At 33.1% G+C, this 15,707-nt stretch overlaps 1 protein-coding gene across 3 annotated transcripts in view; it reads right to left on the bottom strand.

Annotated features, from left to right (window-relative positions):
• LOC101256217 (glycine--tRNA ligase, chloroplastic/mitochondrial 2) overlaps nt 1-14,533 on the bottom strand; it is a 33,537-nt gene extending 19,004 nt beyond the window's left edge. The window contains exons 1-17 of one of the 3 annotated variants that reach the window (XM_004229694.5): nt 12,781-14,533; nt 11,883-11,933; nt 11,361-11,428; nt 10,429-10,510; nt 10,229-10,292; nt 9,126-9,181; nt 8,807-8,884; nt 8,527-8,601; nt 8,077-8,147; nt 7,431-7,547; nt 7,225-7,326; nt 6,582-6,708; nt 6,158-6,241; nt 5,847-5,933; nt 4,892-4,993; nt 2,332-2,395; nt 669-724 (exon numbers count right to left, since the gene is read on the bottom strand). In XM_004229694.5, the coding sequence (XP_004229742.1) occupies nt 669-724; nt 2,332-2,395; nt 4,892-4,993; nt 5,847-5,933; nt 6,158-6,241; nt 6,582-6,708; nt 7,225-7,326; nt 7,431-7,547; nt 8,077-8,147; nt 8,527-8,601; nt 8,807-8,884; nt 9,126-9,181; nt 10,229-10,292; nt 10,429-10,510; nt 11,361-11,428; nt 11,883-11,933; nt 12,781-13,005 (1,509 nt within the window). In that variant the 5' untranslated portion in view covers nt 13,006-14,533. Of the gene's footprint in view, nt 1-668; nt 725-2,331; nt 2,396-4,891; nt 4,994-5,846; nt 5,934-6,157; nt 6,242-6,581; nt 6,709-7,224; nt 7,327-7,430; nt 7,548-8,076; nt 8,148-8,526; nt 8,602-8,806; nt 8,888-9,125; nt 9,182-10,228; nt 10,293-10,428; nt 10,511-11,048; nt 11,260-11,360; nt 11,429-11,882; nt 11,934-12,780 lie in introns of those variants that run through there. The other 2 variants (XM_026031572.2, XM_010327008.4) reach the window with 2 other exon arrangements.
• Between the last annotated feature and the right edge of the window lie 1,174 nt (nt 14,534-15,707).

Genomic DNA, 15,707 nt, shown 5'->3' with positions numbered 1-15,707 from the left:
AGAGCCACCTCTGCATCACAAAACACTGACATAGGATGAAATAGAATATGATGAGATATATATATACTTCTTCTATGCATAAGCAATTCGTGAGGAAACATAGTGTTGCATTCTCTACTCCAGCTATTTAAAATGATAATTCTCCAAGTCCTATGACCTTGAGTTACTGCAAATCACTTCCCCAACGAAGACTAACAATAGTGAACTTCTTTAGTAAGGTGGGCCTCATCCCCGGACAATTCAAGGTGATAGAAGAATTATGAGTAACAGAGTATCTTTGGTTGCATGGTAGCCGCTTATGCTAAAAGGCCTAAAGGCAGGAATTTGACACTCATACAGACAGAGAAAGTTCAGAAAATGAGAAACCACACCAGTTTGATAGAGTGTGTTGCCCAAAATAACATTCTTATGGTTACATGAGGAGCGCCAGAAACATTTTTCATTCAGTTCGCTTATGTGGAATTAATATACCCATATATGTTATCCTGTTCATAAAATTAATCTTTACCAAACACAGCTGAACTTAATCACAAGGAATCTCCATGACTAACTTTGTAATTTATAGCAGTAGCCTTGTTCATACACCATACTAAGGTTAGCTTGTTGTTGAAAAGGGAAATTTTACTATTACACGAAATAATAAACAAAACACTTATTTTTATGTGTACCTCGAATGCAAGCCGTGCTGGCTCCACCAAACGAACATAGACATATTCTGTTTTCCCTGCAATCAGAACCAAACAATGAAACACAAGCATTTGTAGCATAGACAACCAAATAAACAATCAACATGCAATTATGCAAACAGTGAACCAGTGAAGCATTTAACACTTTCATACAGCTAGCTTATTTTTGCCAAGTAAAAAATGACATTTTGTACAGCTAATGAAGATGGTGCTATATGAAAAAGGAACATCTGTAAAGATGAGAAGTGAAGAGCCTTAAGGAACGGTTGATACATCAAAAAGAAATGTCCCACACAGCTGAACAGTGAAATGCACCATGTTTAATTTGTTTCAGTAGACACCTGTAGTAATGAACCTTACTGTGATGTTACCCATTAGATGCATGTATCACAAATAAGGACTGGAACTTTGTCATCCAGAGCAAAATGAGTCAAAATTCACAAGTAGAAACTCATAGAACATTTTGGTCAACAGTGATTTTCAAGGTGCTCTATGTTATTGTTTATAATAATCTATCCTAGTATGTTGTTTAGTGTGTTTCGATTAGGTCACTATGTTATTGTTGTTTTGCTCCTTTCTAGTAGGCTTTGCACTACTAACGTGTTACTTGCTATATTTTCTTCACTGTCTCCTTCTGTGTACCAGGATTTGCCGTCAAGGGTCTTCTGGAAACAGCCTCTCTACCTCCACTAGTAGTGGTAAGGTCTGCGTACATTCTACCCTCCCCAAACCCCACTTGTGGGATTTCAGTGGATATGTTGTTGTTGCAGTGATTTCAAGGTGCATGGTGTTTTGTAGTTCTTATTAGCAGGAAAATGCTGAAGAAATATCTACTCTCCTTATCTTGCAGTGTCAGACATGAAATATATAGAAGTAAGAATCGCCCTCCAATTGGATCCGTTTGGTAAACCTACATGTGTTTGAAGCATATGTGACATTGATAGAAGAATCTGAACAGTAGAAGATTAGTTGAATCAGTACTTGCCCTTGTTTGTAAAATTTTATTGCTTGATTGAAAAAAAGGATTAGTTGGACCGGTAGTACTTCTCTCCTATTAAGATGCAATAACCTTTGGGCAACAGAAAAAATTAAACATTGATGTTTAAATTTCATGGTGTTGAATAATAAAATGATGACGAAAGATATGTACAATGATGCATTTAGGCTACAAGTATTCTGTTTACACTAAGAATAAAAAGTAGGTCTTTACAACTCTTTAAGTTAATATTCACTACCGTGACACATCCTCAAATTTCTTTTAGTACAAATCGTCCAACAATGGCAAAATGAACACGATTGGTTAAAGCCATAGAAACAGAAGACCATAGCACTGATTCAGACAAAAATTTGAAAGAAAAGATAATAAGGAACAGAAAATTTCAGATATTATTGGTAAGAGTAATTTTCAAGTTTTGTAAGGGATAACAAATTACATATGAACAACAACATACCTAGTGTAACCCCACGAGTGGATCTAATATCAATAACGAATATCATATCAGATGTCAAAAAACAAATCCAAGTAGTTTTCCACATTCAAGCAAAAGAAGTTTCTATGATTAGCATATGATAGACTAAATCAAACCCAGAATTCACATGAATAAACACAAAGATAATAAATAAGTGTTCATCTGACGTAACGTACCTTCGGCTCGTCTGTACATGGAGTCTAAGGGCACATTATTTCTGCGACAAAAACCTTCAGCAGCCTGAAAGTTGTATGAGTTGATAAATCAGAACGACTTGAGTTCATCAAATACAAAGGGAATTTGGTTAGAGATCAAATTTGAGTTAGCAAACACAAAATGCTCCTACATTCATCAAATAAGGAACACGAGTAAAGCTCAATTTAAAATAAAATTAAGTCCAGCATACAAGCAATATATGGCAATAGATTTCTCAAGACACATTGAAATAAGGAACAAGACAAATACTACACATTTTCTTTTTTGATGATATAATTTTTCTACTGTATGTTTTCTATAAGGAAAAACTTATTAATATAACTTCCAAGAGTTATCATAGTGTGTGATACAAAAGATAGATGACATTCACTGCCTCTATATATTTGAAAAGCAGAAATTTAGGGGATAGAATTGCTTGATTATATTTCAAATTTAGAGTTTAAACAGTGTTTACAAGCACTCCAGAAAAGGAAAATAAACCAATTTAAATCACACAAATATATGATTCTAGACCTTTGTCATATTTATAAAAAAATGGACATAAGTCCTAATATTTAACTCGCCCTCAAGTTGGAATGTATATAGTATGCTCCTAAATTTCAAACTTGCCACAAATATACCTGATTCTGTGGTCACAGAGTTATTCTGTAAGAAATTTTGCTAACTGATCATTTTAGTTGATGAAACCTGTCATAATACACCCAGACTCAATCTTTGGTCGAATAAAAAGACAATCTATTTTCATATGCTTTGTTCTTTCATAAAACACTTGGATTCGAAGCTGTATGCGTTGCAGCTTGATCATTTTTCATAACCGAGAAATTCTCGAGAGCCAACTGGCATAAAGTTTGGAACTTTGTGGATAGTGGACAATTGCAAATTGATTGTCACATATCAATTTCATGGGTATAACTGTTTTTTTAAAATAAGGAATTTCATGGGTTTACAGCTAAACTCTTGGAGAAGTTGATTTTAGCCATCTAAGCTCACATGCAGCCAAAGTCATTGGTCAGTATTGTGACTCTGTACTAGATCTAGCAACTACATTATTAGGACCCTTTTTAAATTCAAGTGGAGAAGTATACTCAAAAGAAGAATAAATAGACTGACCAAAGAGATCTGTTAGCTGGAAAGAACTGATCAAAATTGTACTCAAACAAGGAGCTCTTGAATGACCAGAAAATGGGGTTGGCAGTACAAGGAAAGTCTGTTTGCCAAAATATTTACCAGAAAAAAATTTCAAACACTCAGAAGGTTTGGGGGAGCTGAAAGACTTGGATGGCATGTCAATGGATGATAATAGGCGCTCGACAGTGAAGATTTGGCTGGAAAGGTGGACTGACCTCTTGGACTGGTGTTCTTGTGGTCAGATTGCAGTGGAAATTGGACAATAGGCTCGCTATTAGGAGAGATTCCCATAAGAGAAGGAACCTCACTGAAAATTTCCTCGGAGATGACAACGCTGATGCACAAACAAATCTCACCGATAAGTTCTGACTCCTCCCAACCCCTAACAGCTCAGATGGGTTTGTGGCTTTATGAGTTCTTCTGGCCGGAGGATTTATATCTATAATGTTGGTTGATATGCAACACCTACGAGAAGTACAGCATCCCCAGCCAGTTGCCCCCGAAAAATTACACAATCAAGCTTTCTTAAGCCTGACCACACTTGTAAATGCACAATGACTAATATCTCATATATGCCCTGATACCATGTGAGAACCGAAGCAAGGAAGAGAAGAACATTGAGAGAAAATACTGTTTCATTAATTCACACTATTGGATGTTTAAACAGTGGGTCTAAATGTTCTCAGGAAAAAAGAAAATCAAATTACACAATTACATCATCTAATCAACTTAGGTTTATCCTTATGCATATGCACTAAATTTACAAGACACTGACAATACTTACACGATCCAAAAAATACATCTTGTTTTTTGTTTTTCCAAGTTATTAGATTTTCTCCAACAGACGAGATGATGTTCATATCAAAAACTGAAAATTTTGAATTGAATCCTACTTTTGAACTAGGGATGAATTTGGCAATTTACCTAGGGAAAATAACTCCTAGGGCTTTTCTTTTGTGCGGATTTCCATGCTACTTAAACAAAATTAAGGGCACTTTGTATGGCGAATTGTCATCAAGACCTAAATGATGTGCATATTTTATTTTTCTTCAAGTGTTTCCCTGAATAGCAAATAGATAATAACAATATAAATACAATGCTGGTGAATGATACTGATAAGGTATAACCTGTTCACAACAAAACCAACAACATTTAATTATACATTTCTTATGTAAGGTCTTTAATGTTAGAAAATATAGGACTTCTTGGTCCCTGATAATTAAGATAGGAGTTTAAAAATCCATGACTAGGGGGGAAACAACTTGCTAATAATTTTCTTGTCAAAAAAAAAGAAAAAACTCTTGTGCAATAATGCATGTTATAGCAAGTAACTCAAATGGTGCAGTTTCAGCAAATTAAATTAACGAATAACTAAAATTCAATTCACTCCACCTTGGTAGGATTTCCTTCCGTATCAAAAGCTTTAGAAACAGGAGGTCCACGAATCTCTACCTCATGTTCAACTTGCTTAGGGTGTAGCTTCTCAACACTAACCTGCAAATGATCTTTATTAGCATCTATAAGGCGAAAAGAAACCAGCGAGTAGTGAGAGTTAGCAGGAACTAGGTTTACAGGTGGAAAGACCAAGGCCTGCACAAAGTCCATGGTGCAGTTTGAAAAGATTCAAATGTGTTATAGAGATATGTTAATTACTTTAATCAATTCAGTTAATATAGAAAGAACTCAGTTAAGTTGGGATTGGATAGTTAAAAACTACAAGTAGGTCTTACATGTTATTATCAAATTAACCCAGTGAATTGGGACAAAATGCATCAACTAGGAGAAAGTGAGAGCAGAAACCAGAAATCTCAACCTATTCATGAACATGGAAATTTGTCCACTTCAGTGAACCTTTCCAGAAGGCCTTATGAAGTAAGAAACAATTATGTAACGCTGAGCAAACTTTATAAGTATGGTCATTTCTGAAAGTTCAGCTCAGCTAGTTCATGGATTTTTCTATCCAGACATTTCATTTTTGGGGGAAAAAGGAATTTGGTTTTCGTATTTTCTGGAACTCGTTCCACTCAATAAAAAATATTAGAAGTTCCCACAAAAACAAATGTCAGAGTACTGGCTTCATACTATTAAGAAATCTGGTAGCGTTTACAAGATTTGATACTGGCTTTGTACTTGTTGAACAACTCATGTAACATACAAATGACTTGCCAAAGATTTTTCTACGAAGTTGCAGGCATTGGAGCTGCCCTTTCCATTTTTAAGTTACATGGATCTGAGAATAGTTATAGAAAGTACACTGAGAATGGTAGATCATGCACTCTCTTTCCTTCGAAGTAACCAGAAAAGCAAAATTTGTGAAGGAGATCAACCATAACGAAACAAATCCTACCACTACTCTACGTGGAGTGCCATGTGTTTGTACTTCCCCATGAAGCAACCTTTGTTTGTCCAGTAACTGAACAATCAGATCCTTGAGCTGCAATGACCAGCACAAATAAAAATCAGATTAAACAGAGCAGTAATACAATCAACTAAAGCTGAACTGCTTACTTGGGAACTCACTTCGTATGACATCAGGAACGAACTAAAATAAGAGAAAACACAAACACGCTTCCCTTACCATATTTACAGTATAAACTTCAGGAACAGAGACTTGCAAAACAATAAGAATGAATATGATATGAAAAAGAAGATGTATACTTGTTTGCATGCACTTGATACATCATTTGGAGGTAACTCCTCAGTCCCAATTTCAAGAACAAACAATCGTGGCTCTGAAGGCACCTGTATGACAGGAAAAAAGGTGTGCCAGAAAATTAACCTATGCTTAGAAACAAGTAAAAGTTACAAAGAGAATGTGAAAGCAGACTGAAAGAGTGGGAATATCAGAAAAGAATGTAGAGTATAAAGAGTGAGAATATCAGTTTCTTTCCATTGTTTGGTTTGGCAGGAACAATAGAAAGGAAAGATATTGTTCATTTATCTTTCTTATTGAACTAAAATAATGCGGCCAAAAAAATGCTTCCTATTATTCTGTATACAAACCAAGTAAAGAGAAAGCAAACTTTTAAGATATCCGTACTTGCTCTAGTATCCAAGCAAAGGCTAAAGTGAAAAGACATACCTTTCCCGTTGCTTCCTCCGAGACTTCTCTTTGAACAATAAGATGATCACTATGAGAAACAACACCTAGTGGATGGCCAAGAGACTCCCTTGTCTGCAACCAAAGTTGTGCGCATTGACGAGCTAAACTGCAAATGGGGGCAAAAAACAGATAAAAAATGAACTTGAGACTTCCAGACTAATCTGGGGGGAAAAGTTTTGGCACCAATATATCTGACTTCACTTTATAGTAAGAAAGATGTACTTCCTCCATTCCATTTTACATGGCAGTGTTAGATAGGCACGGTGGTAAGGAGAAAAAAGGAAGACCTGTGGCACCTATCAAAAGTACCCTTTGAATTTGTGGTATTAAGCATGTCTTCTCTATGGTTCCAAGAGCACGTATTTAGAAGTAAATAGGAGGTACGCAGTTAAAGAGTTCCCAAACGTAGAAAGGTGTAATTCTCTACAGAAAAACCTAAGTAGAAAGAGTGTAATACAAAATGAAACAGATGGAATATATATTAAGCATGATACTAGCATTTGGAACTTGCGGGAAAAAATTGTTACATGCGCCCAATAAGGTAGACTTCTCTATCATCAACCGAACTTAAAAAAACCCCGACTAACTCTCTGGCAATCAAAGAAAAGCTAAAAATGTCTACCTCCGCATACGCCCAAAATAACGAGCACGTTCTGTCACCCCAACAAAGCCTCTCGAGTCTAAAACGTTAAAAGCATGAGAAGTCTTCAAAAGCTGATCATACCTAGCACAGTGTAGGGAATAATGTTACTCGATGTAAAGTTAGCAAAAGATTTATTTAAACATCCATCCCATGAAGAAAAATAGTATGAAGGTATAAGTACATACGCAGGTATTGCAAGGCCTAGATCAAGCAAACGGCGAGCTTCTGCTTCAAAAAGATCAAAATGTTTATGTATATGGTCAACACTAGCATGCTCCAGATAATAAGCACTCATCTCCTTCCTGAAACAGAAGCTTAAATCAGAATCTCTTCCCTGAAAATGACAGATTTATCAAGCATATGTACTCCTATTTTTATTTACTTTTTATTTTTTCAGTAAGTGCTCCTAATTTAATTATGATACAAAAAATTCAGAATTTTTCCAAATTAAGTTGGAAATAACAAAACCTTTGGAGACGGTCTGATTTGCCTCCATTGAAAACAGCAAAAATTTAGAGATTGTGGATCTTATCATATGCTATGTGGTATCCATCTACAACTACTGCTTTGCCTTCTATACAATTATAAATACGAGTTTCATTTTCTAATACAGTTAAGAAATGGAACTTGAAAGCAATAATTATGCACAATGACAAGAACATGAAGAGGAAACTGTTAAATATCAAAGATAGTTTGAGCTCTAAGAAACAGCAGATTATAACATTTTTCAGAAACCATAAGAAAATCTATAAGAAACAAAATGATTTATCTTATATTAAGGCAATCAACAAAAAGAAAGGACAAAGTTCTCTGGCTGAATTAGCTATTTACTCATTTTCCAGAAAAAGCTCTCCATATGTAATGCCATCTGCATACTGAATCTTTTTAAAATGATCAACGCCCTGCAGATAAGTAACAATGATTAATAACAAACATAATATTGGAGAACCAGAAGAAAAATGCAGGTAGTTTATCATCTTTATATTCTAAGAATGGGCAGTGATGACCTCAAGGGTTTCTGCTAGCTAATAAACATAGTAAATGTTGAGATCATGCTGGAGATTCTGGTACAGAATAGAGCAGTAAGAAGTGCTTCAAACAGAGTATGATCCAATTAAAAGAGTATAACAGCTACCAAATGCCTTTTTTCCCCTAGGGAGAAGAGAATGCAAAATGTATCCAATAAGCCTCATATTTTGTTTGAACAAGAAAAAAGTCAAGAAAGAAATCATAAGAGGAGAAAGAACAAGCCTGAAAGTGATCTCAACAAGCAAATTTAACCTGAAGTGACATAAGGATACGTTCAAGCCCATAAGTGATCTCAACAGAGACTGGCATCAACTGAATACTTCCAGCCTGAAAAATTAAAAGTTAATGACCGAGCTGATGGTTGGATGTGCTCAAAGATAGAAAAAGGGTCAAATAGAAAAGCAAAAAAGACAAGTTCTTCCAAGTCATTAGTAACCAGTAAGCAAATAAAGATTTTAAAAAACTTGTTCGTTGACCAAAGATCAGGATTCTAAAACTTCTGTACACCTTTTGTCTAAAGAGAGAGAATAACCTGCTGGAAGTAGGTGAATTGTGTGATTTCCATTCCATCCATCCATACCTCCCAGCCCAATCCCCAGGCACCAAGCACCTACTAGTAGTTCAAGCCAAGAAACATTTAACAATACAGCTCTGAGATACACAGGGGGAAGGAAGAAACATTAGTGTATGTCAAGTTAGCAGAAAACACCATTCATGCAAATCCAAACAAAAAGATGAAAATTTACCTGAACAGGGAAATAATTACAAAAGAAATGTTCTGTTCATGAAATGTTAAATGTGAATACATACAAAACTTAAGTATCCCTTATCAAGAGAATGATTAATCTTACAGGGCTCTCCCAGTTGTCCTCAACAAACCGAATATCATGTGCATTGACATCAATACCTGTCAACACAATAAAGTAAAAGATCAGCCAAAACAATTTTTAGAGTGTGTGTGTGTGTGTATATATATATATATACACACAAATATATACACGACACGAAACATGTAGGAACGTCTAAGAACAAGAAGAGGAAAAATAACATACACTTCTTTTCTTTCTATGAAGTTTCTTTTAATGAATTTGGAAGGAAAACTGTGGGATACAAGTCTTGTAGAACAGTAGAGAACCTATTCAACGATATGGTTCTCTACAAATAACATTCAATCATCTCTACTAAGGTAGGAATGTCACGAGTGAACCAAAAATTAACTAGAACAAAAGAAAAGAACAGCCTCTTCATCATAAGTAACAAGTTGTTGTATTCTGAGACCTGGTAATTGTGTTCCCCTCAGCATTAAGTAACAAACTGTTTTTAACTTTTGAGTTCCTAAAACTAGCTTCTATCAAAGGCTTTTTCCTCAGCTCCCTTTTAATATATTAAGGTCACCATATAAAGCAAACTAGCAAAGTATGTTCCTCTTTTCCCCAGATTCAATGTTATATTATGTGGCTAATGAACAAACAGAAAGAAACTCTGCTTTCTTTGACCGATTTCAGCAAGCATGATCAATCATGTATATTGGACACGTTTCCTTAAGTTCATCCTAGCAATTCTTCCTGATCACATTTTCCATCAACATATTCTTCTTTGCTTGAAACTTACATTATGTTTAATCCTAGTTCTAACACTAGATATGCTCTATCTCTAAAAGTAGTTGTCATGAACGCCTTTTAGCAAGCAGATCATACACACCCAAATTCCGTGACCATGGCATTCTGGTCACAGAACAAAAACAAAAGATTAGAAATCATGGTCCTGTATTCCAGGCTTCAAAAAGCTCAAATATTGGAAGAATTTGCAAGCTTTTGTTATTGGTAGGCCGTGCAGTCTTTATTACTTACCAAAAGTACCAAATGGAAGAAGTAATTGCAGCAGTTACAACATAAGTTATTTTGAAAGACAAATGTAGGAAAAATAAAAAGGAAAGTAGATATCAGCTGCAAACCTAATGCTGACAAGCTACGGATGAACAGGTCCTGCGAGTTTCCTGGATCAGGCTTCAAAATCACCTGAGTTTCAGTTCAAACAAGAAAGACATCCAGGAGAATTAAGTTGGAAGTACAATTATTGCATATAGGGCTTAAATAGTAAAAAGCAATCAACTGTACTTCAGAATTTTAGACAATAAATTGAAGGCAAACTAACCTGAAATTGGGTATGCCTTTGAAGCCTATTTGGATTTTCTCCATAACGGCTATCATCTGGACGAATACTAGGTTCTACATACCTGTCATCAGACAGTCATATTGATAGCCATACATGAAAATATAGTAATGTATTCATTTCATTGCAAATAAACAACATCCTCCATTCCCAAGATCAAGAGTATGGTGAACCAGATAAAATAATATGTTCGTCCATAGAATTTTCCCTGTTATTGCGGTTGAGAAGCCTCAAGCTACACCCCACCTAACTAACTCAATAAATTTGTTTTTAAAAAAAAAAAAAGAAGTCCTTTTCTCTTTGAAAATGTTTATTGAATTCTGAAGAAAGCGAGAAAAAAAAAGACTAACTGGAAAAGAAAAAAAGGACAAATAGATGATAAAGTCTGAGAAGTAGCTAGAAAGAAAGAGACGAAGAAAGACGAAAAAGGAAAACAGATAATAAAATTTGAGATGCGGCGAGGAAGAAGAAGAAGCCACAGCAAGTGACTGCAAAGAAGAAGCAGGGAACAGTGAAAACCTGGAGCACAAATGTAGAAGTCCCAAAAAAGAACAAAGAAACAAACACTAAGCAGCAGCAACGGTGAGTATGAACCTTCTCACCTCTCTTTTTGTCTAAAAGGCCTCCTTCTCTTTTTCTTCACTTTTTCTTCTAAAGAGGTCATTGCTTCTCTAAACCAGTTGAAAAAGCAAGCGCTTCTTGCTAGTTTAAGGGATGAAACACTTGCTTTTAACAACACTGACATTAACTGAGTAACAATGACTAAGATTTTACTTCACATTAAAGAAACTGTCTAAGATGTGGACGACTTATTTGCGCATTTCCTTTCTACTTTAGGAAATTCAGGTCAAATATAAGGATGATAATTGTATCGGGAACTTAATAAATGAAATGAACCTATCAGAAAATCTTACGCAACATTCCACGGTTCTGGCCCGAGAACTCTTAAATATGTTAGAGGATTCATAGTCCCAGCTCCAACCTGGGCATTAAACTTAAACAAGTTAGTTAAGAAGATGAGAAAAACTCTAAAGATTAAAAATCTAATTTAAACGCTCAAAGATCTAATATAACCACTAAAAGTCCATTCATGTAATGGCTACACTGCAAAGCATATTTAATCAAAACACATGCATACAATCCAGATTCAGTGCAATACACAGTACATATAAACATGTCCTAAAGCATTCTAGGTGAATATGCCCAGCATCTCCTTTATGCCGATATTATAATAGAAGTTACACATTACCCATCAAAAAATAAAGTATGCGAGAAGAAAATACTTAGTTCTTGCTACTTGAACATCACAACTTATGACTTTGATGGGATATCAAGACTCATTAAAAATAATAAGTATCAATTCAAGCAGAAAAGCAAGTTCATTTTTTCCTGCTATGTCCTGTATTTTGTAAGTACTAAAAAGGATGATATCATACCTCAGTATTGCTGCATTGCATCACGGCACATCCTACAGAACCCCAATACTCCTACCATGTTAAAAGGATTGGTTAATCCATAGATAATATTAAGATAGATATGAAGCATATCTATATCAAGTGGGATGGTTAAAACTGATTAAAGAGTGTCAATGTTAATCTTTGCCAAAGAGAAAGCTAAGTGAATCAATATATATGTATCCATCAATTTAAACATCATGCAATGCTCTCAAATAAGAAAGAACTACTGCAAAAAGATAGCATAAGGTAGACAAAGCAACCAGTAACCATGCATACCACATTCATTTATCTCTTTTAGCAAGAATGAGAATAAGAAACCAAAGCATAACTAAATTATTCTTATACCAAAGAGAATAAGAACATAGATTCATTTATTTTCTTGAAATCTCAGAGAGAAGAATGATATTCCTATATCTATCTCTATATGCAGTGTACAAGAATCCCAGAATAGGTTTTTACTTCTCTTCTATGTCATCATTAATTCACAAAAAAAAAAAAAAACATGTTTCTTGGTCAATCTTGATAGGACCAATAAAAAAGAATTTGTGACTTCAGATACAATCTTGAAACAATAAAGAGCAATTTGTTGCAAGAACATAGGTTCCTTTTACTTTCTTGAAATCTCAGAGATAGAGTGAAAATAATATGTCTCTATGCAGGGTAACAAAAATCCCAGAATAGGATTTTACTTCTGTTATTAATTTATCATCGTTAATTCAAAAAAAAAAAAAAAGTTTCTTGCGGCAATCTTTACAGACCAATATAAAATATTATGAATTGAGATAGAATCTTGAATTCATAAAGAGCAATTTGTCCAAGAAAATTGAATGTACATTTGTTATTTCCTCAAGAAAGTAAACTTTAACCCAAAAAATACCTGAAGCCTTTGAATGGCTTGTTGGAAAGTTGGAACAGAGGCTTTCTTTTGATTTTCTGAATTGTGAGACACATGAGAAGAAGAAGAAGAAGTAGACAGTGCAGAGACAGTGGAAGATTTAGAAAAGAAACGCCTGTGAAGAATGATGGGTAAAGGCAGAAAGGAGAAGTGAGTTTTGTGGGGTTTGAGAATTGAAGTAATCAATGGGAGTACAAGAATCGCCATTGTTAATTCAAGATTTGGAGAAACCTCAACAAGCTCTTCTTGCTCTCTGGCTGGGGTTTTTCAGAGCCTGTTGATAAAAGGATTACGGAGAACGGCACTTATATATACAGATAAAAATAAATAAAATTCACTCGGAAAAAAAAAAGGAAACACGGTTTTAAAAAAAAAGGTACTTTTATTAGAAAAAATATTCAAATTTATCCTTAAAAAAATATATATATTAAAAATAACCTTGTTCGAACTATATTTTATATTTTTTACAACTACATTTAAATTATAGATTTTTAATATAAATAAGGTGTTGTGACCTTTTTTTATGCATAATATCTCTATATATTTATTTTCTTCTTTTCAGATTTTCTAATTCATTATTCTACTAATCATTATAAAAAGAAATATAGCAATCAATCCAAGTAAAGTAGTGGTAACAATAGGTTACCAAAACAGGTTATTAAATGATATTTCAACTTTGATTTTTCTCACTTGATTTACTACGTCAATTGATATCGTTAATAGGATAAGTGATGATCAATTATTATTAGTCTGAAAAGTGTAATTTAGACAAAATATTTTCTCTATAAATTTTTCAAAGTTAACCTCTAAAACATAATAATTAAGATATAAGTTATGTAATTGTCTTGTATGTGTTGTAAAATTTTAGATTAGTTAATTTACATTTCGAAAGATAAGAGCTTTTAATTGACGGCAAGGTTGATATTTCCTCCACAAATTTTTCAAAGTTAACCTGTAAAACATAATAATTAAGATATAAGTTATGTAATTGTCTTGTATGTGTTGTAAAATTTTAGATTAGTTAATTTACATTTCGAAAGATAAGAGCTTTTAATTGACGGCAAGGTTGATATTTCCTCCACAAGTTTTTCAAAGTTAACCTGTAAAACATAATAATTAAGATATAAGTTATGTAATTGTCTTGTATGTGTTGTAAAATTTTAGATTAGTTAATTTATATTTCGAAAGATAAGAGCTTTTAATTGACAGCAAGGTTGAGACTAAAGAGGACGGCAAGGTTGAGACTAAAGAGAAAGGCGTCCAATTTAGCCGTGATATGATTTTAACCGTAACTCCTTTTATTAAAATGCACGTTTCATTTTTCACTAATATTTTTAATGATAACATCAATTACACTTTTTTTTATATTAAAAAAAAGTTGTGCAGTGTTTAATTTATATACTCCATGAGAAAGAGGGAGTCATTTAATTTGGATGGTAGTAGTAATATTATGATTACTACCAAGATATTAAGTGTAGGTAATATACTTCATTATTTTATTCTTCATTCAAATTATTGACAAAGAATCAAATTTATCATTATAAATGTTGTGATTTTTATTAAGCTAAGTATGTCGAAGGGTAAAATCAATTCATGGATAAAGATTATCTTATTAGAAAAACTCATCCACTTTAGAGCATGTGGCAAATGATCATAATAGTTTTTGTTAAAAGTTTGAGATATACTCATGTCCAAATATAGTTAAACCTTATGCTTTGTTAAGCATTCTAGAAAAAAAAAATTTAAAAATTTTCAACAAGTTGACATATTTGATGTAGTGCCATTATTAATATCAATATGGTGAAGGCAGGAACAGATATGAAAAAAAACGACTAATTGAAAAAAGATGATAATTCACTCAGAATATAAAATAACATTAATTGAGAAAAAATAACAAAAAATTCTTAAGTTAAAAAAATATATCACATAATCAATAGAATCAAATTAGTCCAATAAATTTTCTTGAAAAAAAAATATCACCACACGATCACATCAAATATGTAAACATATATTTTTCTTATATTACATATACAATGTAAAAGAAAAAAAAAGATGATGGATGAGAAGAGGATAAAATAATGGATGCATGTAAGTGGAAAGAAAAAAGAATGCAAAAACTCACTTCAAATTGAAGGGAAAAAAGTCAAAAAACAAGAAGAAAAAAGAGAGATAATTGTTAAAAATATACCTCAAACATTTTTTTAATTTCATGTCTAAGCTATTGAGAGTGTAAATTTTGTACCTAAATTATCACGTATTAGTTTGAGAAATACACTTCAATAGTGTGTCATATACTTTCTTTTTTATTTGAAAAAAAACTTTGACACATGACATTCCACGTTAATAAAATATTTCATTTTGATAAAAATTAAATAATAAATTATTAATATTAGTTAAAAATTAAAGTATTTTTATCCCCCTGAAAATGATTATTTTTAATGATTAAATTTAAATTATTTTTCTTAACCCACTTCACCACCCTCTGCCCGCAATATTTTTCCGTCCTTTTTTTCTTAATTTCTTTTATATTTTTTTAAAAAAAATCATATTTCCCCACCCCCAACCCCACAAAAAAAAATCCACCCATTTCCCTAAAAGAATTGATATTATTTTATTTTTAAAAAATAAAAATTCTGCCCACTTTATTTGAACCTCTATTTTTTTATTTTTCCTACATTTTTCTTGTTTTGTGTTAGACATGTACATATATTTTTAGGATTTGTTTCTACTTGCGTATCGGATATAACATAAATTAAAAAAAAAAAGTTTTACGGCAATAAGTAAAAATTATTTTTGATCTGAATATATCTAATATAAAACGGAAAAAAAGATTGAAAGTGTGGGGTTAGGTAGAGTGGACAGAATTATTTTTTAAAACATAAAAAACATTTAAATTAATATTTGAAGGA

This window comes from Solanum lycopersicum, chromosome 1 (assembly GCF_036512215.1).
Source record: "Solanum lycopersicum chromosome 1, SLM_r2.1".
NCBI lineage: Eukaryota > Viridiplantae > Streptophyta > Magnoliopsida > Solanales > Solanaceae > Solanum > Solanum lycopersicum.
Note: the sequence above shows the minus strand (reverse complement) of the source record. Positions and strands in the feature narration are given on the sequence as shown.